Source organism: Equus caballus, chromosome 16 (genome assembly GCF_041296265.1).
Source record: "Equus caballus isolate H_3958 breed thoroughbred chromosome 16, TB-T2T, whole genome shotgun sequence".
Lineage (NCBI taxonomy): Eukaryota > Metazoa > Chordata > Mammalia > Perissodactyla > Equidae > Equus > Equus caballus.
The window spans coordinates 46,148,131-46,173,663 of NC_091699.1; the positions used below are offsets into that span (position 1 = coordinate 46,148,131).

The 25,533-nt window shown below is 37.3% G+C and overlaps 1 protein-coding gene across 9 annotated transcripts in view; it reads left to right on the top strand.

Annotated features, from left to right (window-relative positions):
• Positions 1-25,533, top strand: part of SFMBT1 (Scm like with four mbt domains 1) — a 138,648-nt gene that overhangs the window by 67,805 nt on the left and 45,310 nt on the right. For 3 of the 9 annotated variants that reach the window (XM_001492162.7, XM_070237393.1, XM_023620287.2), the window contains 3 exons: positions 785-939; positions 13,426-13,520; positions 19,068-19,308. In XM_001492162.7, the coding sequence (XP_001492212.1) occupies positions 912-939; positions 13,426-13,520; positions 19,068-19,308 (364 nt within the window). In that variant the 5' untranslated portion in view covers positions 785-911. Of the gene's footprint in view, positions 1-784; positions 940-4,541; positions 4,613-13,425; positions 13,521-19,067; positions 19,309-25,533 lie in introns of all 9 variants that reach the window. The other 6 variants (XM_070237397.1, XM_023620290.2, XM_070237395.1 and 3 more) reach the window with 3 other exon arrangements.

A 25,533-nucleotide genomic window follows, 5' to 3' on the forward strand; every position in this document is an offset into this window, starting at 1 on the left:
ATTATTCCATTTATGTGAAATGTCCAGAAAAGGCAAAATCTCTAGAGACAGAAAGCAGGTTAGTGGTTGCCTCAGACTAGGGCTGGAATGGGAAGGAACTACAAATGGGAAAAAATTCTGTTTGGCATGATGGAAATACTCTAAAATTGGATTATAGTGATAGTTTACACAACTCTGTAAGTTTACTAAAAATTATTGGATTGGACACTTAAAATGGGAAATTTTGGCATGTGAATTATATTACAATAAAGCCATTTTAAGGAAAGAATAAATGGATTCAGAGTTTATTTTGGAGGGGTTCTCTTTGTAAGTGTAATTGTAGACTAATATAGTTGATACTTTTTGGCTCTGCGTAATATTCTAGATAAATAGAGTGGAAACCTAGATAAAGTAATATACTGTATCATGAATCTTAATCATTGGGTGAGACAGCATTGAAAGCTAACTTCTTTCCCCCAGGGATTCATTAGGAATTGGAGTTTTTGTGGATAGGAATCATAATGTTAGGTATTATAATCTAAGTTTAAAGAGTAGTGATTCATACACATGTTAGTTTTTTGTGATTTTTAGCTATGTTCTCAAGATTTTGATAGCATGCTCTGTACACACTCACACACACACACTCTCTCTTCAAAATTAGAAAAGGTGTCAGTTTTCTCTAATCCCATCTATTTTGACAGTGTGTTTTTGTTTTCTCTGCTCTCAGCTCACTAGAATGCCATGTCTTATGAATGAGTAAACACACTTGAGCTTAAGGTTGTTGATCTGTCCTTGATTTTTTCAGCACTTCCGTTTAGACCCTTGGATGCCCATTAAACAGATGCTTGAGACCTGCAAGTAACCTTCAGATCATAGCAGAACCATAAGGCCAGTCCTTTGTGTGGGGAGGAGATAACCCATGTGCTGTGGAAATGAACGGGGAGCAGCAGCTTGATGCAGGTAGGTACTGGTTTTGCCAAGCAGAATTCCTTCTTTGGAGTGCAGAATATATTTCTTTCTGGTGTTATATTGTCTGACTTGTCTTTCTGCTGCTAAGTGGGAAGCTCTTTGAAGACATGAGTTATCTTTCTCTGTTCCTGGCCGAGACCCTGGCACGAGGGGGTACTCATAATGTTTGCTAAAAAAAAGGAATAACTTTTATGGACAGATTTCTTTTTTTAAAAAAAAATAACATTTTAATTTTGATAGTTACTTTAGAGTTATTTTGAAATAATTATAGATTCATAGGAAGTTGCAAAGATAATACTGACAGGTTCCATATACCCTTCACCCAGTTTCTGCCATTAGTTTTATCTCATTACATTTTACAATGTAAAAGCCAGGAAATTGACATATGTATAAAGTGTATGTAGTTGCATGTCATTTTATCACATGGATTCCTGTAACCACCACCTCAGTCAGTATACAGAACTAGTCCATCATTGCAAAGAGCTCCTTTTTACTACTCCTTCATAGTTACACCTACCCCTCTTTTGCCTAGCTTTCCCTAACCCCAGACAGCCATCCATCTCTATAATTTTGTCATTTCAAGAATGTTACATAAATAGAATCACACAGTATGTTCCTTTTTGAGATTGGTTTTTTTCACTCAAAATAATGCCCTTAAGATGCCTTCAAATTCTTGCATATGTCAATAGTTTGTTCCGTTTTATTGCTGAGTAGTATTCCATGGATGTACTACAGTTCAGTTAACCATTCATCTATTGTAGTAAATTTTGCTTGCTTCTAGTTTTTTTTTCCCCTCCCCAAAGCCCCAGTACATAGTTGTATATTCTAGTTGCAGTCCTTCTAGTTCTTCTGTGTGAGCCACTGCCACAGCGTGGCTCCTGACGGATGAGTGGTGTGGTTCTGCTCCTAGGAACTGAATCCAGGCTGCCGAAGCAGAGCACGCCAAACTTTAACCACTAGGCCATCAGGGCTGGCTCAGTTGCTTCCAGTTTTTGACTGTTACAAATAAAGCTGCTGTAAACAATCGTAGACATGAGATTTCATTTTTCTAGGATAAATGGTCAGGAGCACAATTGCTGGATCATATGTTTAATAAAGAAACTGCCAAACTACTTTCCAGAGTGGCTGTTCCATTTTACGCGCTCACCAGCAGTGTACAAGGGATCTAGTTTCTTCACATCCTCTACATCAGTTGGTATTGTCACTATATTTATTTAACTCACTCTGATTGGTGTGTAATGAGAGTTTGTCCTGGTCTTAATTTGCATTTCCCCAATGGCTGGTGATGTTGAACAGGTGCTTACTTGCCATCCCTATGTCCTCTTCAATACAATGTCTTCCATGTCTTTGGCTCATTTAGTAATTATATTATTTTCTTTTAAATTAATAATGATTTTTTTTACCATTGAAGTTTTTTAAAAACAACTTTATTGAGGTACTTTTCTTTTTTGAGATAGAATTCACATACCATAAAATTCGCCCCTTAGAGTACACAATTTAGTGGTTTTTAGTATGTTTGCAAAGTTGTGTGACCATCACTATTACCTAATTCCAGAACATTTTCATCACTCCCAAAAGGAAACTATTAGCAGTCCTTTCTTGCTCCATCCAGCTCTGGCAACCACTAATCTACTTTCTGTCTCTAGGGATTTACCTATTCTGCTTTCTTTTGGTTAATGTTTGCATGGTATATCTTTTTCATTCTTTTACTTTCAGCCTACCTATATCATTATATTTGAAGTAAACTTCGTTACAGTACATAATCATTTAAAAGAATTTCAGCCTTATAACTGGTGTATTTAGACCATTTACACTTAATGTAATTATTGATAAGGCTCAAGTGTGCTATTTTCGTCATTAGTTTTCCCTGTTTTTTGTTTCTTTTTTTTTTTCCCCCTGCCCTCCTCTGGGTTATTTAAACAATATTTTAGAATTCCATTTTGATTTGTCTATAGTGTTTTTGAGTATCTCTCTTTATATAGCTTTTTAGTGGTTGCTCTAGGTATTACATTATATATGCATAACTTTTCACAGTCTGCTCATGTCATCATTTTATTAGTTTGAGTGAAGTGTAGAACTTTGCTTACTTTTATCTCTTTATCTTATTTATAATACAGTTGTCTTAAATATTTCCTCTACATACTTTGAGAACCACATCACTCATTGTTAACGTTTTTCCTTCAGCTTTTAAACATAATTTAGAAAACTCAGGAGGAGAAGAAAAATGTATTCTATTTTCAGTATTTTTACTCTTTCCTTTGTCCTTTGTTCCTTCCTGATTTTCCAAGATTCCTTCTGTCATTTCATTTCTATTTATAGAATTTCCTTTAGCCATTTTTTTAGGATAGGTCTGCTGGTGGTAAAATTTCTTAGTTGTCCTTCATCTGTGTCTTGATTTCCCCATTCATTATTGAAGGATATTTTTGCTAGATACAGAATTCTGAGTAGAAAGTTTTTTTCTTTCATCTCTTGAAAAGTATTGTGCCTTCTGACCTCTCTGGTGCCTGATGAGAAAACTGCTGTCATTGGAATCCCCTCTTCCTCCAACCCTCTCAAGGGAGGTGTTGTTTCTCTTGCCGCTTTCAAGACTTTCTTTGCCTTTAGTTTTCAGAAGTTTGACTCTGGTGTATCTTTGCACAGATTTCGTTGAGTTTATCTTGTTTGGGGTTTTCTTAGCTTCTTGAATCCATAGACTTATGTCTTTTGCAAAATTTTCAGCCATTATTTCTTCAAGTACTTTTTCAGTCCTGTTCTCTGTCTTTTCTCTGGGACTCTGCTGACACCACCGTTAGATCTTTTGTTATTGTTCCACAGCTCAGTGAGGCTTTTTTCATTTTTTTAAAAGATGTTTTCTATCTGTTGTTTAAATTGGGTGTTTTCTATTGCTCTTTCTTCAACTTTAGTAATTCTTTTCTCTGTCCTACCCATTCTGCTGTAGAACTTATCCATGGAGGGTTTTGGGGGGTTTTTTGGTTATTGTATTTTCAATTCTAAAATTTTCTATTTTGAACTGGGAAGGGATGAAGGATGGGAATAGCTCCAACTTAAAATGCCACAACACCACTGTTCTAACAAAGGTTCAGTAGCTTGTCTTGAATAGAGCTTTTCAGTTTGTTCGTGCCTTCATTTAATTTCAGAACATTGAAGTCGTTGATTTTCATCATTTAGCCAGTATTTTGCAGCTTTTCTGGAAGAGTGGAGTCACTGAGGTGTACTCTGTCATTTAGGAAGTCGATTTGTTTTATTTTAAATATTATTAACTTAGGGATGTAAAAATATTATGTGTATATATTTGATGACTTTGAATCTGTTGCTGTCATCATTCATTTGATCATCAAATTGCCCCATTCAAGAGCAGTGAGAGTTCTTTCGGATTGGTTCCTGTGTTCTTTTGATGTAATATCATGTATCTTTGACAGTTCTAATCCTTGCTTTCTGATCTGGAAACATTCCCTGGTACCTTGTGCACATTTTCTGTCCCAAACTTGCAATCTGCCATTTCTCTGAGTAGCACTTTTTTTTTTAATGATATTTAGAGACCACTTTCTGGGTGCTGGGGTGCTCACTGATACTAGGTTATCGTTTTCTTCTAGGTCTTCTCCACAGACATAGCTAACAAATACACATCTTTTGAAGAGAAAAGAAAATCAGATGGCTTTGTCTGGTATTCACAATTTTAATTTAAATTTACAAGGGTTTTACTACTTTGATTCTATGCTCGTGTGTCTTTTCTTTTGGAAATGTGTTGTTTTGTAATTATGTTAATATCATCATGACTTATTGTTTCTATCCTACAATATTTATATAATTTTTTCAAAATAACAATGCCAGTATTCTAAGTATCAACAGGATAACAGTGTGCAGTTTAAGACCTTTCTGGTTTTTGCCTTTAAATATATTCCACTGGGGTTTGCAGTCAAAATATTTTAATATGACTTAAAGGAATTCCGTTTTCTTTATGCTTTTTCCACCAACAGTTAGGCACTTTGTTTCAGTTCATTTTTAATTTTTAGAATTTTTCTTTTGATTTAAATATATTTCTAAATTGTATAAAATATCTACAGAGTTACAAAGTCAAAATTATATAACAGCATTCCTACATTCAACCTGATAGTATTCATCCTTTTTATTCTTCTCCCTATACATAACTAGTTTTACTACTTTTTATTCTTCTATTCATTTAAAAAATATAAAAAAAATATGTACATATGTATTCATGTTCATATCCTTCTTATACAAAAAGTAGAGATATAATGAAAACTGCTCTGTAGTTTGCTGTTTTACTTAATATATACTAGAGATTATTCCACATCAGTATGTAAAAATCATTCTCATTTCTTCTTACCACTATATAGTACTGAATGTATACAACATATTTTATTCAGCCAGTTCCTTACCGATAGACATTTGGGTTATTTCCAGTCTTGGTATTACAAATAGTGCTGCATTGAATGGCTTTGTACATATGTCTTTTTGTATTTTTAGCAGCATATCTTTGGGATAGATTCCCAGAAGTGGGAATCTTCTAGGGGAAGTGAGAAACTTGCCAGCTTCTCTTTCATTGGGGTTGTGTCATCATGCTTTACCTGCTTAACTACAGCCTCGCCATAGAGTATGTTGTCAAACTTTGGAATGTTTTCCAAGCTGATATTTCAGTGTAGTTTTAATTTTCATTTCTCTTAAAATGAGTAAATTTGCACGTTTCCATATGTTTAAAGACCATTTGCATTTCTTTTATTGAGGTTATGATAGTTTACAACCTTGTGAAATTTCAGTTGTACATTATTATTTGTAAGTCATATTATAGGTGCTCCACTTCACCCTTTGTGCCCACCCCCCATCTCCCTTCCCCCTGGTAACCACTAATCTGTTCTCTTTGTCCACTTGTTTGTTTATCTTCCACATATGAGTGGAGTCATACAGAGTGACTTTCTCTATCTGGCTTATTTCACTTAACATAATACTGTCATAGTCCATCCATGTTGCTGTGAATGGGACGATTTTATCCTTTTTTATGACTGAGTAGTTTCCATTGTATATATACCGTATCTTCTTTATTCATTCATCAGTCGATGGACACTTAGGTTGCTTCCACGTCTTGGCTATTGTGAATAATGCGGCAATGAACATAGGGGTGCATGAGTCTCTTTGAATTGCTGATTTCAAGTTCTTTGGATAGATACCCAGTAGTGGGATGACTCAGTCATATGGTATTTCTATTTTTTAATCTTTTGAGAAGTCTCCATACTGTTTTCCATAGTGGCTGCACCAGTTTGCATTCCCGCCAGCGTATGAGGGTTCCTTTTTCTCCACCTCTCCAACATTTGTTATTTTTTGTCTTGGTTGTTTTAGCCATTCTAACAGGTGTAAGGTGATATCTTGGTGTAGTTTTGATTTGCATTTCCCTGATGCATAGCAGTGATGAACATCTTTTCATGTCCCTGTTGGCCATCTGTATATCTTCTTGGGAGAGTATCCCCTGCCCATCTTTTGATCGAGTTGTTTGATTTTTTGTTGTTTAGTTGTGTGTGTTCTTTATGTATTATGGAGATTAATCCTTTGTCAGATATATGATTTGCAAATATTTTTTCCCAGTTGGTGGGTTGTGTTTTTGTTTCAATCCTCTTTTCCCTTGCCTTGTAGAAGCTCTTTAGTCTGATGAAGTCCCAGTTGTTTGTTCTTTCTGTTGTTTCCCTTGTCTGAGAAGACATAGTTCTGAGCAAATCCTTTTAAGACTGATGTCAAAGAGTGTACTGCCTATATTTTCTTCTAGAAGTCTTATGGTTTCAGGTCTCGGCTTTAGGTCTTTGATCCATTTTGAGTTTATTTTGGTGAATGGTGAAAAAGAATGGTCTGTTTTCATTATTTTACATGTGACTGTCCAGTTTTCCCAGCACCATTTATTGAAGAGACTTTCCTTTCCCCATTGTATGTTCTTGTCTGCTTTGTCGAAGATTAGTTGTCCCTAGATGTGTGGTTGTATTTCTGGGTTTTCAGTTCTGTTCCATTGATCTGTGTGCCTCTTTTTGTACCAGTACCATGCTGTTTTGATTACAATAGCTTTGTAGTATATCTTGAAGTCAGGGATTGTGGGGCCTCCAGCTTTGTTATTTTTTCTCAGGATTGCTTTGGCAATTCGAGGTCTTTTGTTACCTGATATGAATTTTAGGATTCTTTGTTCTGTTTCTGTGAAGAATGTCATTGGGATTCTGATTGGGATTGCATTGAATCTGTAGGTTGTTTTAGGTAGTATGGACATTTTAACTATGTTTATCCTTCCAATCCTGTGTATGGAATGTCTTTCCATCTCTTTATGTCTTCATCAGTTTCTTTCAGGAAAGTCTTGTATAGGTCATTCGCTTCTTTAGTTAAATTTATTCCCAGGTATGTTATTCTCATGCTGAGATTGTGAATGAGATTGTGTTCTTGAGTTCTCTTTCTGTTAGTTCATTGTTGGCATATAAGTTATGTAAGTTGATTTTGTAGCCTGCAACTTTGTTGTAATTGTTGATTACTGCTAGTAGCTTTCCGAGGATTTTTTTGAGGGTTTTCTATATATAAGATAATGTCGTCTGCAAACAGCAAGTGTTTCACTTCTTCATTGCCATTTGGATTCCTTTTATTTCTTCTTTCCTAATTGCTCTGGCCAAAACCTCCAGTACTGTGTTGAATAAGAGTGGTGAGAGTGGACACACTTGTCTTGTTCCTGTTCTCATAGGGATGGCTTTCAGTTTTTCCCCATTGACTATGATGTTGGCTGTGGGTTTGTCATATGTGGCCTTTATTATGTTGATGTCCTTTCCTTCTATACCCATTTTGTTGTGAGTTTTTATCATAAATGGCTGTTGGATCTTATCCAATGCTTGCTCTGCGTCTATTGAGATGATCATTTGGTTTTTGTTCTTCATTTTGTTAATGTTGTGTATCACATTGATTGACTTGCAGGTGATGCACTACCCCTGTGTCCCTGGTATAAATCCCACTTGATCATGGTGTATGAAATTTTTAATGTGTTGCTGTATTCAATTTGCCAATATTTTGTTAAGGATTATTGCGTCTGTGTTCATCAGTGATATTGGCCTGTAGTTTTCCTTCTTTGTGTTGTCCTTGTCTGGTTTTGGGATCAGGGTGATGTTGGCTTCATAGAATGTGTTAGGAAGTGCTCCATCTTCCTTAATTTTCTGGAATAGTTTGAGAAGGATAGTCTTAAATCTTCTTTGAATGTTTGGTAGAATTCTCCAGAGACGGGATCTGGTCCTGGACTTTTATTTTGGGGAAAGTTTTTGATTACTGTTTCAATCTCTTTACTTGTGATTGGTCCATTTAGATTCTCTGTTTCTTCTTGGTTCAGTTTTGGGAGGTTGTAAAAGCCTAAGAATTTATCTGTTTCTTTTAGGTTGTCCAATTTGTTGGCATATAGTTTTCTGTGTTATTCATTGTAATTTCTTCTCTTTCATTTCTGATTTTATTTATTTGAATCTTCTTTTTTCTTTTCAGGTTTTTTTTCCCTCTTTCTCCCTGAAGCCCCCAGTACATAGTTGTATATTTTTTTAGTTGTGGGTCCTTCTAGTTGTGGCATGTGGGATGCCGCCTCAGCGTGGCTTGATGAGCAGTGCCATGTCCATGCCCAGGATCTGAACCAGCGAAACCCTTGGTGCCCCCAAAGCAGAGCATGCGAACTTAACCACTCAGCCACGGGGCCGGCCCCTCTCTCTTTTTTCCTTAGTGAGCCTGGCTAAGAGTTTGTCAATTTTGTTTCTTTTCTCAAAGAAGCAGCTCTTGTTTCATTGATCCTTTCTACTGTCTTTTTTGTTTCGATTTCATTTATTTCTGCTCTTTTGTTATTTCCCTCCTTCCACTGACTTTGGGCTTTATTCTTCTTTTTCTAATTCTGTTAGGTGTAGTTTGAGATTGATTGAGGTGAGCCTGTATTGCAATGAATTTCCCTCTTAGGACTGCTTTTGCTGTATCCCAAGTGAGTTGGTATGGTGTGTTTTCATTTTCATTTGTCTCCAGATAATATGTGATTTCTTCTTTGATTTCTTCAGTGATCCATTGGTTGTTCAGTGGCATGTTATTTGTTTTGTTTTGTTTTTTTTGAGGAAGATTAGCCCTGAGCTAACTACTGCCAGTCCTCCTCTTTTTGCTGCAGAAGCCTGGCCCTGAGCTAACATCCGTGCCCATCTTCCTGTACTTTTTTTATGTGTGGGATGCTTACTACAGCATGGTGTGCTAAATGATGCCATGTCCACACCCGCGATCCGAACCAGTGAACCCTAGGCCGCCGAGAAGCAGAATGTGCGAACCTAACTGCTGCGCCACCAGGCTGGCCCCAGTAGTATGTTGTTTAATCCCCACATCTTTGCCCCTTTCCCAGCTTTATTCTTATAATTGATTTCTAGTTTCATAGCATTATGGTCGGAAAAGATGCTTGATATTATTTCAGTCCTCTTAAATTTATTGAGGCTTGCTTTGTTTCCCACTATATGGTCTATCCTTGAGAATGTTCCATGCACACTTGAGAAGAACATGTAACCTGCTGTTTTTGGATGGAGTGATCTATTAAGTCCATCTGGTGTAGTTTTTCATTTAATTCTACAATTTCCTTGTTGACTTTCTGTCCGGATGATCTGTCCGTTGGTGTTAGTGGAGTGTTGAGGTCCCCTACTGCTGTTGTATTGTTGTTGATGCCTCCTTTTAGTTTTGTTGATAGTTGGTCTACATACTTAGGTGCTCCTGTGTTGGGTGCATATATATTTATAATTGTTATGTCCTCTTGGTTGAGTGTCCCTTTTATCATTATATACTGCCCCTGTTTGTCTCTCTTTACCTGTTTTGCCTTGAAGTCTACTTTGTCTGATAGAAGTATGGCCACAGCTGCTTTCTTATGTTCACTATTAGCTTGGATTATCGTCTTCCATCCCTTCACTCTTAGTCTGTGTTTGTCTTTGGGGCTAAGGTCTGTTTCCTGGCGGCAGCATATTGTTGGGTCTTGTGTTTTTTTGTTGTTTTTTTTTTAATATAGATTTTTATTTTTTTTTCCTTTTTCTCCCCAAAGCCCCCTGGTACATAGTTGTATAATCTTGGTTGTGGGTCCTTCTAGTTGTGGCATGTGGGATGCTGCCTCAGCGTGGCCTGATGAGCGCAGTACCATGTCCGTACCCAGGATTCGAACCCATGAAACTCTGGGCTGCCTGCAGCAGAGCGCGCAAACTTAACCACTCGGCCACTGGGCCTGCCCCTGGGTCTTGTTTTTTAATCCATCCACCCACTCTGTGTCTTTTGATTCGAGAATTCAATCCATTTAAATTTAGAGTGAATATTGAAATGTGGGGGCCTAATGCTCACATTTTTTTGCTTGTTTTCCATTTCTTCTGTCCTCCATATTACCAGTCCTAGTGTTCATGGACTCCAGATTTTTCTTCATCTCCTTCATTGTGTTTTTCATCTCCAACATTCCTGATTGGTTCTTTTTTATAGTATCAAGATCTTTTGTGACTTAGTTCCTCAACTCATTGAGTTATCTATCTGTATTCTCTCTTAATTCATTGAGTTTTTAAATGATAGCTATTTTGAATTCTTTGTCATTTAGCTTATAGATTTCTGTGTCTTCGGGATTGTTTTCTGGGTACTTGTCATTTTCCTTCTGTTCTGGAGATTTTGTGTGTATTTTCATACTACTTGATGGCGTGGATTTGTGTGTCTGCATAGTGATAGAGTTTGGTTACTGCTTCCACTTGCTACCACTGTGGGGAAGGGGCAGGAGCTATGTAATCTGTGCCTACCAGGATCCCTGTCAGCTGTTCCTGACTGAGCCTGGGCCACTCCTTGGGATCGCAGTGGCCCTGTGGGGTCTCCCCTCAACTGTGGGAACAATCAGCTGGGGGCTTTGGGTTGCTGCTGCCTGCTCCCACAGACCCGCCTAGACATTCTCCCTCCTTAGGGACTGTAGTGGTGTTACAGGCTTTTGCCACAGCCGAGAGTTAGTTCACCCAGACTCACAGCTCTGCCATCATCTGGTCCTGCTGGATTTCACTTGCCCCCTCTGGGCTGGAGCAGAGCAATGGGTGTTTAATGCAGTGGGCGGGTAGCTCGCCCATCTGTGCCGCTTCTGCTCCTACGTTGCCCAGCCTTTGCGCTTGGTGGGTGGGGCCTCCCTTCCGAGGTTGAGTCCAGGTCACTCCCTGGGGCTGCAGTGGGACTGGATTTTCCCACCGGTCCACAGAGCAATCACAGGGAGCTTAGCGCTCTAGTCACCTGTTTCCATAGTTGAGCTAATGCACACGCCCACCCTCAGGGCTGCGGCAGTGCTGTGAGTGCATTAGCCAGGAGAAAGTCACTTCTAGGTACTGGGCTGTCTGGGGGCCAGAGAGTTCTCACCTATCTCCACCTCCTCCCTGGTGGTAATCCATCCACTTTCTGATGTGTAGTAGCATGGGTCTCTCATGTGTCCTGAGGTGCTGTGTGAGTATCCTCCAGTGATCAATGAATGTCCATTTAGTTGTAGTTCAGAGGGGGAGAGACAAAGAAAACCACTCGCTCCACCATGTTGCTGACGTCGCTCTGCATTTCTTTTTGATAAATTCTCTTTTCATACATTTTGCTCATTTTTTCTGTCAGATTATTAGTCTTGTTCTCAGTTTTTAGTAGTTTTTAATGCATGAGAGACTTTAGTCCTTTAATTCACTAATTTTATTGTTTTTGTGTATTTTTATTTTTTTTTTACTATTCTTTTTTGTTTTTATGCTGAGGAAGATTTGCCCTGAACTAACATCTGCCCCAGTCTTCCTATATTTTGGATGTGGGCTGCTGCCACAGCATGGCTGATGAGTGGTGTAGGTCTGTGCCTGGGATCCAAACCTATCAACCCAGGCTCCCAAAGCAGAGTGCGCCACACTTAACCACTACTCCATGAGGCTGGCCCCTATTTATTATTTTTAAATTATCATGCTGTTTGAGGGATGAGGGTCCTTGCTAAGGAACATGAATGTCTAGCCTTGTTTTGTTTTAGTAATGGAAATTGACATTCTACTGGCCCATACTTTTAGGATACTCCTAATGTAGTCTTTGTTGGCTTGTTGTATTTCTAATGAAAATTTTCAAATACATAAAAGCAAATGGAAGGCAGTATAACAAATGCCCCTGTACCTACTGTGAAGAATTGATAAACGTTAACCTTGTTCAAAATTTGTTTCCACTTTTTAAGTTGTGATAAAATATCCATAATATAAAGTTGACCATTTTAACAATTTTTAAGTGTGCTGTTCAGTGGTGTTAAGTACATTCACATTAATGTGCAGCTATCACCATAGTCCATCTCCAGAAATTTTTCATCTTCCCAATCTGAGACTCCATACCCATTAAACAGTGACTCCCCGTTCCCCTCTCCCCTCCCAATCCTTGGAAACCACCATTCTTCTTTTTGTCTCTATGAATTTGACTACTTTAACCACCTCATATGAGTGGAATCATACAATATTTAACCTTTTATGACTGGCTTATTTGACTTAGCGTAGTATCCTGAAGGTTCATCTATGTTGTAGCATGTGTCAGAATTTCCTTCCTTTTTTAAGGTTGAATAATATTCCACTGTATATACCCCAGTTTGTTTATCCTTTCATCTGTTAAATGGACACTTGGGTTACTTCTACCTTTTGGCTATTTTGAATATTGCTTCCATGAACTTTCATGTACAAATATCTCTTTGAGCTCCTGCTCAAAGAAAGAGAATGGCAAGAAGCTCAGTGTCACTTGAGTGCAGTGAGCAAACAAGAGGCTGGTTGGGGATGAAGTAGCAGGGCAGGTAGCCAGAGGTCAGATCATGTAGGGCCTTTACAGTCTCCCAAAGATTTTAGATTTTATTATAAGTGTTATTAAAAGGTGAAAGATATTGTAGTTAGGCCTTGGACTAGAGAGAGCAATAGAAATGGTGGGAAGTATTAGATTTAGGATATGTTTTAAAGGTAGTACCTATAAAATCTTCTGATGGATTGGATGTAAGATGTGAAAGAAAAGGAGGGAAGCAAAGATAACTCCGCATTTTTTTGGTTGAGCCAAAATATCGACTAGTGGTATCTTTTACTCAGTTGGAGAATACTAAGGAAGAATCAGGTTGGAAATTTAAGTTTTAAATGCCTACTAAGTGTGTCAAGTATTTGGCATTAGATACTAAATTATGGTCCAAAGTGATTGTAATAGTTACACTCTCGCCAGCTCTATATGGTCTATTTGGGTGAATCCGAGATAGATCCCAGCAGGAGATGGCATGTCACGCTTCTGTGCTGTTGAGATTCATTGACAGTCAATGCACTAAGGGAGTCTACCATTTAAAAAGAATGCAGTTGTTTTATGTGTAAAATCAATTAACTTTTGTGAAGTAAGTTGTAAAGTTAGATTTACTCAGTTTATGTTTTTGTACCTTGAGTTTTCTTTAATTGGGGATCACCTGTTTTTGTTGTGTTTTGTTTTTAATTCCAGATGCTGGATCTGGTATGGAAGAAGTGGAATTAAGCTGGGAAGATTATCTAGAAGAGACAGGGTCCACAGCAGTTCCCTATGGGTCTTTTAAACACGTAAGCAGTAGCTATATTTGCTTTACTGACTATATCTCTTTCCTTTGACTCACTGCACTATCATTAAAGAGTTAAGAGTTATTTTAAGTTGGATGACTTGAAAGAATTTGAGTGCTTTTTCTTTTTTAAAAAATTTTTTTTTCTTTAAAGCTTGGCACCTGAGCTAACAATTGTTGCCAGTCTTCTTTTTTTTTTGTTCTTCTCCCCAAAGCCCCCCAGTACATAGTTGTAGATTCTAGTTGTGAGTGCCTCTGGCTGTACTATGTGGACACCACCACACTGTGGCCTGATGAGTGGTGCCATGTCTGTGCCCAAGATCCAAACTGGCGAAACCCTGGGCCGCTGAAGCAGAGTGCGCAAACTTAACCTCTTGGCCACGGGGCCGGCCCTTGAGTGCTTTTTTCTTTTTCCCTCCTCCTGCCACCCTCATTAAGAAAACTTGACGGAGTCTAAAAATCTTGTTTGGTTTTGTGTATTTTGTGCCACTCAATGAGGACTTGTCTTTTTGACTGGTCACGAATATTCCTCTATTTATGTCAAAAAACCTTCTCATAAATTGAAGAAAATGGTTTATTTTCTTGTACTTTACTTTATAGAATTTTATAACTGTTGATTTGCTTCCTTGAAAATAATTTCAGTAGCATTTGCTTTCTCTCACATTGAGCAGAAACATGTGTAATGTCATTACAGTGGGTCATATTAGTGGCCTGTGCAGCATAATTTTATGCCCTAACAACCCAGTTTGCCTTATAAGTGGAGAACATATTTGCCCTATGTAATACCTTTAGAGTGTAAGAAAGTACTCCAAATTTTATTAATTTATATTTAGACCTATATTTAGTTTTTTAACCTGTTCACCCCAAACTCCCTTTTAAAGCACAAGAAATTATTGATTCCAAAACTGCTTATTTAATGTTGGTCTTAGTTTCCTCAGGCTGCCATAACAAAGTACCATAGACTAGATGGCTTAAACAACAGAATTTTCTTTTCTCACAGTTCTAGAGACTGGAAGTCTGAGTTTAGGGTGCCAGCATGGTCGGTTTCTGGTGAGGGCTGTCTTCTGGGTTTGTACATGGCTGCCTTCTTGCTGTGTCCTCACATGGCAGAGAGTGAGAGAGCAGGCTCTTTGCTGTTTCTTTTTATAAGAACACTAATCCTGTTGGATCAGGGCTCCACCATTATGACTTCATTTGACCTTTACCACCTCCATAAAGGCCTTATCTCCAAATACAGTCACGTTGGGTGTTAAGGTTTCAACATACGAATTTTGGAGGAACACAATTCAGTCCATAGCAATGTTTGGCAGGGCATAGTTCCTTCATTCTAGGATTTGTGAAGACAGTAACACTCACTCTATGATTTTGTCTATTGTTTTGTCAAGTTGATCCATATTCTTTTAGGTGTCATTATAAGCTAAAGAGTCCTGCTATTTTAATTTTTCCTCATGTAAAAACTCAGTGATGGGGCTGGCCAGTGGCACAGCTGTTAAGTTTGCATGTTCTACTTTGACGGCCTGGGGTTTGCTGGTTTGGATCCCAGATGTGGACATGGCACTGCTTGGCAAGCCATGCTGTGGTAGGCGTCCCACATATAAAGTAGAGGAAAATGGGCACAGATGTTAGCTCAGGGCCAGTCTTCCTCAGCAAAAAGAGGAGGATTGGCAGCAGATGTTAGTCGGGACTAATCTTCCTCAAAAAAACAAAAAGCGAAAAACTCAGTGATAATAGTTGTCCTTTTAAAGTATTTTTTAGTTCATTTCTATCTCACTTAAGTGTTGAGAATTGTATATTTTAGGTAAGGATTTCATTTCATATTGCATTAGACCTGATTAGATTAGACCTGAAATAATAAGTATTCTAGAAGAGAATATAGGCAGTACACTCTTTGACATCAGTATCAGAAGGATCTTTTTGGACACCATAACTCCTCAGACAAGGGAAACCATAGAAAGAATAAACAAATGGGACTTCATCAAACTAAAGAGCTTCTTCAAGGCAAGGGAAAACAGGATTGAAACAAAAAAACAACCCACTAGTTGGGAAAAAATATTTACGAGTTATTTATCCAACAAAGGGTTAATCTCCATAATATATAAAGAACTCACACAGCTCAACAACAAAAAATCAAACAACTCAATCAAAAAATGGGTAGGGGACATGAACAGACATTTCTCCGAAGAAGATATACGGATGGCCAACAGACACATGAAAAGATGCTCATCATCACTAATCATCAGGGAAATGCAAATCAGAACTACACTAAGATATCACCTTATACCTGCCAGAATGACAAAAATAACCAAAACAAAAAGTGACAAATGTTGGAGAGATTGTGCAGAAAAAGGAACCCTCATATACTGTTGGTGGGAATGCAAACTGATGCAGCCACTATGGAAAACAGTATGGAAATTTCTCGAAAAATTAAAAATAGAAATACCATATGACCCAGCCATCCTGCTGCTGGGTATCTATCCAAAGAACTTGAAATCGGCAATTCCAAAAGTCCCATGCACCCCTGTGTTCATTGCAGCATTATTTACAATAGCCAAGATGTGGAAGCAACCTAAGTGCCCATCAACTAATGATTGGATAAAGAAGATATGGTGTGTATATATACATATATATACAATGCAATACTACTCAGTCATAAAAAAGGATAAAATCGTCTCATTCACAACAACATGGATGGACCTTGAGGGTATTATGTTAAGTGAAATAAGCCAGTTAGAGAAAGACGAACTCTGTATGACTCCACTCATAGGTGGAAGTTAAACATATAGACAAAGAGAACAGATTGGTGGTTACTAGGGGAAAGGGGAGGTGGGGGAAGGGCACAAAGGGTGAAGTAGTGCACCTACAACATGACTGACAATAATGTACAACTGAAATTTCACAAGGTTGTAAACTATCATAATCTTAATAAAAAGTTAAAAAAATATAGAAAAATCCCTGACTTTTTAAAGGAAAAATATTGATGAATCAGACTACATTAAAATGGAGAACTTCTGTTCATCAAATGACACCATCAAGAAAGTGAGAAGATATTTGTAATACAAGTAATTGACAAATCACTGAAATATAGACTCAATAAAAAATTGGAAGAAACTTAGGCATTTCCCAAAAGAAGAAATCTAAATGGGTGGTAAATATAAAGCTTCTCAACTTTATTAAAAATCAGAAAATGCAAATTAAAATCACAAGGAGATACACAATACACCTTTCAAAATGGTTAAAATGAAAAAGACTGAAAATACAAATGTGTTGGTTAGAATGTTGGAACAGAAGGATTTCTCATACAGTACTGGGAGAGTAAATTGGTTCAACCACTTGAGAAAACAGTTTGGCTGTATCTTTTATAGAAATCCATGTAAGTATGCACCAAGAGACATACAAAACTATTTGTATAATCATGGCAGTATTATGTGCAGTATTATGTGTAGTCTTCCAAAACTGCAAACTACCCAAAATGCCTACTACTCTGAGCATAAAATAGATAAGTATGATGCAATACTTTACAGCAGCGAAAAGAAATAAACTACTGTTTCATGCAACAGCATGAATGAATCTCATTAACAATGTTGGACAAGAGAAGCCCCACACAGAAAAACATTTATACTGTATAATTCCACCAATATAGTGTTAAAACACAGGCAATATTAAACTGTAATGTTATAATTCAGAATAGTGACTTTCAAGAGTACAACAGGGTAGTGATTATTAGAAGGGGGAGGAATTTTTTACACAGAATGTGTGACTCTCCCTCTCTGGCTCTGTCCTTTCTGGGATTCCCCTCACTTTCCAGTGGTTGTGATTGCCACATTGCATTTAGTTGTCATGTCTCCATAGTCTCCTTCACTGTATGACAGTTCCTCATTCTTTCTTTGTCTTTCATGGCCTTGACGCTTTTGAAGCACATGTTACATATCACTTATTTTGTAGAACATTCCTCAATTTGAGTTTGATTTTTCTCATGATTAGCTTGAGTATATGCAGATTGGCAAGAATGTCATAGAAATGATGTTGTGCTTTTCTTATATGATATCAAGGGTATATGATATTGATGTTTTAGGACTGGCAATGTTAACTTTGATTAGTTAGTTAAGGTGGTGTCTGCCAGGTTTCTTCAATCAAATGTTGCTGTTTTTCCTTTTGCAATTAATAAGAATCTTGAGGGTAGAACCTTTGATATTAGGCAAATATAGTCATTGTAGTCATTTTAGCATCAACCCATGATTCTTTCCTGAAGTGTTTATTTCTGTGGTGTTTGTCTAATGGTGATTTTCTACTTTCATCATTTTTCTCTGTATTTATTAATTGATTTTCTACTCTAAGGAAGGTATGTCTCCTCTTCTCTGTTAATTATTTATAACAGTATGGATTCATGGACATTTAATTAAATCTGTGGGTTATAATCTATTACTCTCGTTATTCATTTTATTGCTCAAATTGTTTCAAATGTGACCATTGGGAGATCCTTCTAGTTGGATCCTTTGTCCTTTCAACATGCCCCCATCATTTTTGAAGCATTTCCTTACTTTCTGGCATCACAAGATATTCATTGCTCTTACTGTATTTTCCCTACCTGAGAATTGGGATCAATCGTTTCTTTATGGATCTCTTGTTCTTTTTTATTGTAGGATGGTATTTAGAAATCAAGATTTAGATGCTGAATTTTCTTATTACTACCGAGTATCCTTGCTTCTAGTCCTTGTCAATTCACAGAGTTAGGAAATATATGTATATTACCACATACATGCGTACATATCTCTACTTTGTTCTGTATCTCTCCGTCTGTCTGTCTGTAATTGTGACCTCATTCTGATACCTCCAATTCCAGTTGAACACCACAAGGTTCATTCTTGTGTTTCCCTTTTCTTATTTTTACTTTTCTCCCACAGTGAGAAACCTGGCTGTCATTATCCACAATATATTTATTTAATCTTAGAGTACACGTACAGTAGTTCCAGAATTGCTAACCTATACCTTTGTGACCATATAATTTATCATCTAAATTAGGATACTTTTGAGAGAGAAAAGAAGCATTATTAATTACTACTCAAGGGTAACAGGTATTAAATGTAGACGGTTTTAGGGAGACTGGGAGATATAGCTCCCTACACATGGAACATATTATACTAATTTATTATCATTATAACTTATTTTTGTCCTTTCCCTTTTCTAGCTTCATAAATTTTCTTTTGAATGATGTAGAAATTACTCTTGAAAACTTAATGTGTTGAAGGCTGTTAAAATGGTGAACATTTAGTGATTTATGTGCATAGTGGAAAACATTTTTTGTAGACTGCTTTGGTGAAAATATTGAGTTATATTAAAATTCCTTCAGAGTCAGATGGAACAGAGCAGCATTGCTATTCCCTGTTTTGTTTGGATCACTCCTGTGAGTTAGAATTGGAATTTCTCAGTTTTCCCTTGGGAAGATTTTATTGCATTTGGTGCTTCAGAATTGTAAGCCTTAACAAAGAACGTTGGCCAAAAAAATACTCATTTGAGATACTTGTCTGGTGGTTAATAACATTTTCTTGTTCAGGTGGACACTCGTTTGCAAAATGGATTTGCTCCTGGGATGAAACTGGAGGTGGTTGTGAAAACAGATCCTGAAACCTACTGGGTTGCCACAATCATTACCACCTGTGAGCAGTTGCTCCTTCTCCGCTACGACGGCTATGGGGAGGACCGGAGAGCAGACTTCTGGTGTGACATTAGGAAAGCTGGCCTCTACCCCATTGGGTGGTGTGAGCAGAATAAGAAGACCCTTGAAGCCCCAGAAGGTAATAAAATACTTCTTATCCAGACATGATATGATATTGCTAGGAAAATTTGGGCTGTCCACAATCTTAAAGTTTTCAGTCTCCCAAGCACATGTGTTTTCCTAACTTCTGGGTTAGCGTTTTGAATGAAAATATTTATAAAGAACAAATTATAAATTATTTTCTGTCCTCCATAAGCCTCAGGTTTTTATGACACTCATAGGGAACATCAGTTGCTTATCCTGTATGATTGTGAGGCTCTCTGAGTTTGGGACTTGTAGGTTTGCTTGTCTTTAAGTACATTGGGCCAGATTGATTCTCTTTCTGATTTTGTTGTCCTCTCTCCTCTCACCCAGAAGTGATCTGGGGACTATGAACTCTTTAAATGAACCAAATGAAAGAGCCCTTCTGGGAGTAGAATTCTAGTTAAGCAAGACAGAGACAGTAGGACAAAAGAAAGAGAAGGGTTGCATAAAGGTGGAGAAAGGGACGAGAGACTGTAGATTTAAGAAAATACCAGACATTATATGTTTTTCTTTCAACTTCTTATTTTGATATAATTTCAGATTTAGAGAAAAGTTGCAAAAATAGTATAGAAGATTCTTGGAGACTTTTTGCCAAGTGTCCCCAGATGTTGACATTTTACTACATTTATTTTATCTTCCTCCCTCCCTCCTTCTCCTTCTGTCTTTCTCCTTTTCTCTCTCTCTCACACACACATGCTTTTTTAATGAAGCATTTGAGAGTCAGTTGTAGACATGAAGCCCTTTTACTCATAAATACATAAATGTACTTCTGAAAACAAGGACATTCATGAGCACAGTAATAACAAAGTCAGGAAATTAACTTTGATGTAGTACTGTTATTTAATCTATAGACTTTATTCAGTTTTTACTAGTAATGTTTTTATAGTAAAAGAAAATCCCTGATCATGTGTTGCATTTACTTTTCATGTCTCATAAGATTTCTTTAATCTGGAACAGTTCCTCAGGCTTTCTTGTCTTTCATGACTTTGACAGTTTTGAAAAGTACAGGCCAATTTTCCCAATAGTATTCATTATATCCCAGACCGAATAATGTTCTTTATGACCCATTTCTTTTCCTGGTCCAGGATTCAGTCCAGGATCACACATTGCATTTGGTTGTCATGTCTTTTTAGTTTCCTTAACCTTTCTTTGTCTTTCTTGGTCTTGACGTTTTTGAAGAGTACAAGCCAGTTATTCTTTAGTGTCCAACACTTTGAGTTTGTCTGATGTTTCCTTAGGTTCGGGTAGGAAAAGTGCAGAAGTGACGCTGTGTCCTGTTGCATCATATCAGGAGATACATGCTGTTGGTTTGTCCTCTAACTGGTGATATTAACTTTCATCACTTGATTAAGTTGGTATATGCCAAGTTTTTCCACCATAAAATTACTTTTACCATTTTTTTTTTTGAGGAAGGTTAGCCCTGAGCTAACATCTGCCACCAATTTTCCTCTTTTTGCTGAGGAAGACTGGCCCTGAGCTAACATCCATGCCCATCTTCCTCTACTTTATATGTGGGACGCCTACCACAGCATGGCTTGAGAAGCAGTGCTCAGGTCCACACCTGGGATCCGAATGGGTGAACCCTGGGCTACTGAAGCAGAACATGTGAACCCAACCGCCGTGCCACTGGGCTGGCCCTACTTTTACCATTTTTGATTAATAAGTATCTTGTGGGAAGATACTTTGAGGTTATGTAAATATCACATTACTCTTCAAACTGTCACCCACTATTTTTAGCATGCATTGGTAATTTTTATCTGAAACAATCATTACTCTAATGATTACTCAATGGTATTTTCTAATTCCTTCTACATTTCATAATTGACTTTTCACTACAGAAAGAACATTCCCTTTTCCCCCATTTGCACATATACATTTATGTATGTCTGTGTGTATTTATGTATGCATGTCAGTGTAGACTCATGATTCTTATTTTTATTCAATGGGTTATAATACTTCACTATCATTACTGATTTTGATGCTCAAATTGTCCGGGATTTGGCCATTGGGCACCCCTTCAAGCTGGCTAATGTGTCCTTTGTTATGTTCTCATCATTCTTTGAGTGTTTTCTTGTTTTTTGGCTCAAGAAATTTTTCCTTGCCTCAGCCCTGAAATCAGCCACTTTTCCAGGAAGTCCTGGGGGTTTTTTTTGGTGAAGAATGGTTTTTAGAGATGAAGTTATGGGTATTAGGGTCCTGAGGTGTCTGTGGGCTTATAGCTGGCTATTAACATTTTGTGAAAAAAAGTCTTAAGAGAAAGCTCTGGAGACATGATGCTACCTGGCACCATCTCATCTTAAGAGTATAGGAAAATTCATCTCATTTAAACATGAACAACAGAAAATAATTCCAGTTGAATCTCATACAAGATTATTATAACAAAAAAAGAGGAAGAAAGGTAGAATAAAATCCTTCTAGGGCAACATAACTACAAACGAGATGAACACTGTCAGACAAAAATATTTCTTTGATGTACTTAGGAGTTCTGTTAGCTTCATTTACATGTAATTCCAGCTCCTTCCCCAGGTTTGGGAAGTTCTTAGCTATTATTTCTTTGAACAAACTCTCTCTGCTCCTTTCTGCCTCTCTTCTCCCTGTGGAATACCTATAATCCTTATGTTGCAGTTTTTAATTGTCAGATATTTCTTGGAGAATTTCTTCGTTTCTTTTTAGTCTTAGTTCTCTCTTCTCCTCCATATGAAGCATTTCTGTATATCTGTCCTCTGAATTACTAATTCTGTCCTCCATAATATCAGCTCTGTTTTTTTAAGGATTCCAGATTTTTCTTTATCTCATTCATTGTATTCTTCATCTCCAGCATTTCTGATTTTTTTTAATAGTTTCAATCTCTTTTGTGAAGAATTTCTTCTGTTCGTTAATCTTATTCCTGAGTTCATTGAACTTTCTGAGTTTTCTTGAACTCATTGAGTTTCTTTATGATAACTATTTTGAATTCTCTATCGTTTAGATTGTATATTTCTGGGGCTTCAGGATTGGTTTCTGGGTACTTAGCATTTTCCTTCTGGTCTGGAATGTTAATGTAGTTCTTTATGCTGTTTGATGGGGTGGACTTTTGACATCGCGTAGTGGTAGTATCTGGTCACAGATTCCACCTGTCACCACTGGGAGGGTCGGGGCAGGAGCTGTGCTTTCTGAGCCTTCTGTGACCCTTGGCAGCTGTGCCTGTCCATTGGAAGCTGTGCTGACAGGGCCCATCTGCATTTGCCCCCTGTCTGCTGCTGCTTTACACACTTAGTTGCAGGTGCTGTGGCGGGGATCCCCTGCTCTGGCCGACTTCCTGAGCTTATGCACCAGGCAGGAGGATGGGGAGGGACACCTTCTTTTGCATGTGCGGTTCCACATGTTCCTGCTCTGCACTCATTATCTGGCCACCTGAGCTGCTTGGCTTGGTAGGTTGCTAAGCACCCTCACGATTGCTTAGCCTCCTCCATGTGGAGCTTTCCCACAGGCTGAGAGGCAACTCTGAGAATGAAAGTATTCCCATGGAGGGCTGCCTTTTCCTCCTTCTCCTCTCAGAGTCATCCACTGGCCGCCATGCGAGGTCCCACACCCTAGCTCGTTGCCCACTGCTGCTGGGGAAGGGAGAGGAGATCCACTTATGTATGGCGATGAATGGCTGCATGAATCTGTCAGATGTCTGTTGTGTTGTGTGAGTGTCTCTGTTGGTTTATGAATGTCCCTTTCATTGTGTCTTAGGGGGCAGAGAATAAGGGAAGAGCTCACTTTGCCATGATGCTGACATCACTCCTCACAAAAACGTTTCAAAACAAGCTAAAATAAAGTAGGAACAATGATAGAAGCAATGAGAAAAAGTGTAAATAAATTTTATAAAAACTCTTAAATGAGATGATTGGAGAAAAAGAAGATTTGAAAAGAGAAAATGTAGAAGTTAAGCAAGAACTGGAAATAAAAAATACTAGAAAAGAAGATCAAGTTAAAATGAACACAGGAACGAATCAACCATGGATAATATCTGAAGAGAAATAAAAGATGAAAAAGAGGAGAAATTTTAAAATCCAAAAAGAAATGAAGAAACAAATAAAAGGACTTGGAAAAATAGTATAGATAGGTAAAAATGATTTAAGATACATAAAATAGAAATCCCTGAAGAAGATAACCAAAGCAATGACACACTAAAAGACTATAAACTATAATTCAAGAAAACTTTACTGAAATAAAATAGGACTTGAAATATGTATTGAAAGGGCTCACTATGTATATGGGAAAATCAAATAAGAACAGCTACATCAAGGTGTATTCTAATGAAGCTATTGAACTTTAAAGCAAAAAATAATCCCGTGGTTATTTAGGCAAAAAGCTAAGTTTCTTGAAAAGGAAGGAAAACAAGATTGTCATCAGGCTAATTGACAACACTGCTTTCTACCAAAAGATAATAGGATAACATATTTAAGAAATTCGGCGGAAGAAAATATGAGGCAAAGATTTTATGTCTTGCCAAACTGAACTTCAGGTGTAAAGGCCATATGCAAACTGTTATGAAGATGTAAGGATTCAGGCGATATTGTCCCCATGAGCCCTTCCTAAGAAAGCCACTTGAGAGTGAGCTTCAGAAAAACAAACAAATGGAGAAATATTAGCATAGAAAGTGTTAGTGAAACATTAAATATATTTATATGTAGCAGTAGAACTTAGAACTAAATGATGGTTTTAAGGGAGACAGTATAGTATATAATAGCTACACGTTCTCACAATATAAATACAGTGTAACTAAAAAAAAATAGAGGACAACAGTGGGGAGAGCATGTGGATAATGGTATAAGCTTACTCATTGCCTTTTTTTTTCAACCAGCTTTATTGCCTAGTAATTTAGTTAATTGCTTTTTAAGTGTTAACTGGGAGTAAAAGGCTGTTAACTGTAATGACAAGAAGAGGAGAAAAAAGAGGCTATAGCTAACTTTAGTGTTGTTTATAGAAAAAAGAAATAGGAAATGGTCCAAAAATAGAGCTAAAAGTATTATATAGAGGTATTAGTATAAAGATAACCAGTAGAACAAAAACACAAACCTTTCTAAATGCCAAAAGATAGATTTTAAAAAGAAGAAGTTTGTGTTTAAATAAAATAGATCACATAGTGAAAGACTGTGGACACAAATAATTTATATAATATTTATCAGTACGATAGAATTGAGGCCAAACATTTTGGTAATATGAATAAATATTAAGGGACTTACTCTTGTTTTTTTTTTTGGCTTACTCTTCTATTAAAAGGAAAAAACTAGTTCAAGTTGGCTCACAAAACAAAACCCACTTCTGTGCTATGTACAGGAGACATACCTAAATGAGGAGATTCTGAAAGGGTAAAGTTAGTAAAAGGATGGACAAAGATACATAGATGTATGGAAATAGAAAAGAAAGCAGGAGTCTCAGTCTTGATATCTGGCAGAGGTAGAATTCTGATCAGAAAGCATTACAAGAGACCAAGAATGGTACTTTATAATGGCAAGCTGCACTCAGTGGCAAAAAGAAATGGGGACCAACTACATCCAGCCAAGGAATGTTCTCTAGAATATCTTGTTGTATGAAAAAAGATAACTATGCAGAATGAGGGAGGAGGAGAACATAATGAATGTGTGTATGGGTATGTGAATTCTGTTTTTTTTTTTTTAAAGAATAAATTCATTTAAAAAAGTTACTTGTGGGGGCTGGCCTGGTGGCGTAGTGGTTAAGATTGCACCCTCTGCTTTGGCAGCCCAAGTTTTGTGGGTTTGGATCCTGGGCATGGACCTACATTCTGCTTGTCAAGTGATGCTGTGGCAGCGTCCCAGAGACAAAGTGGAGGAATATTGGCACAGATATTAGCTCAGGGGTAATCTTCCTCACCAAAAAAAAAAAAGTCACCTGTGGGTTAAGAACGAAATAGAGTGAAGGGGACAAGGATGATACAAGCTAGACTTTCTGAATGTACCTTCTTCTATAGATTTGAATTTTGAACCATGTAAATATTTTATATAACTATAAAGCAAAATTAAATTTTAAGAAAGCGATTCCTAAAAAACAAAAGCAAAATCTAACAAAGAAACCTATGTGTATGCAGCTTGTGGAGTAACTACCCAGAGAAGAACTATTTCAGTGACTTTAAAATACAGTGATTTAAATATATGTTCCTAGTAGGGATATAACATAAAGACAAAAGAAAAATTGCAACAAAAAATCTTCAGCTGTTTTTAATATTGTTGGT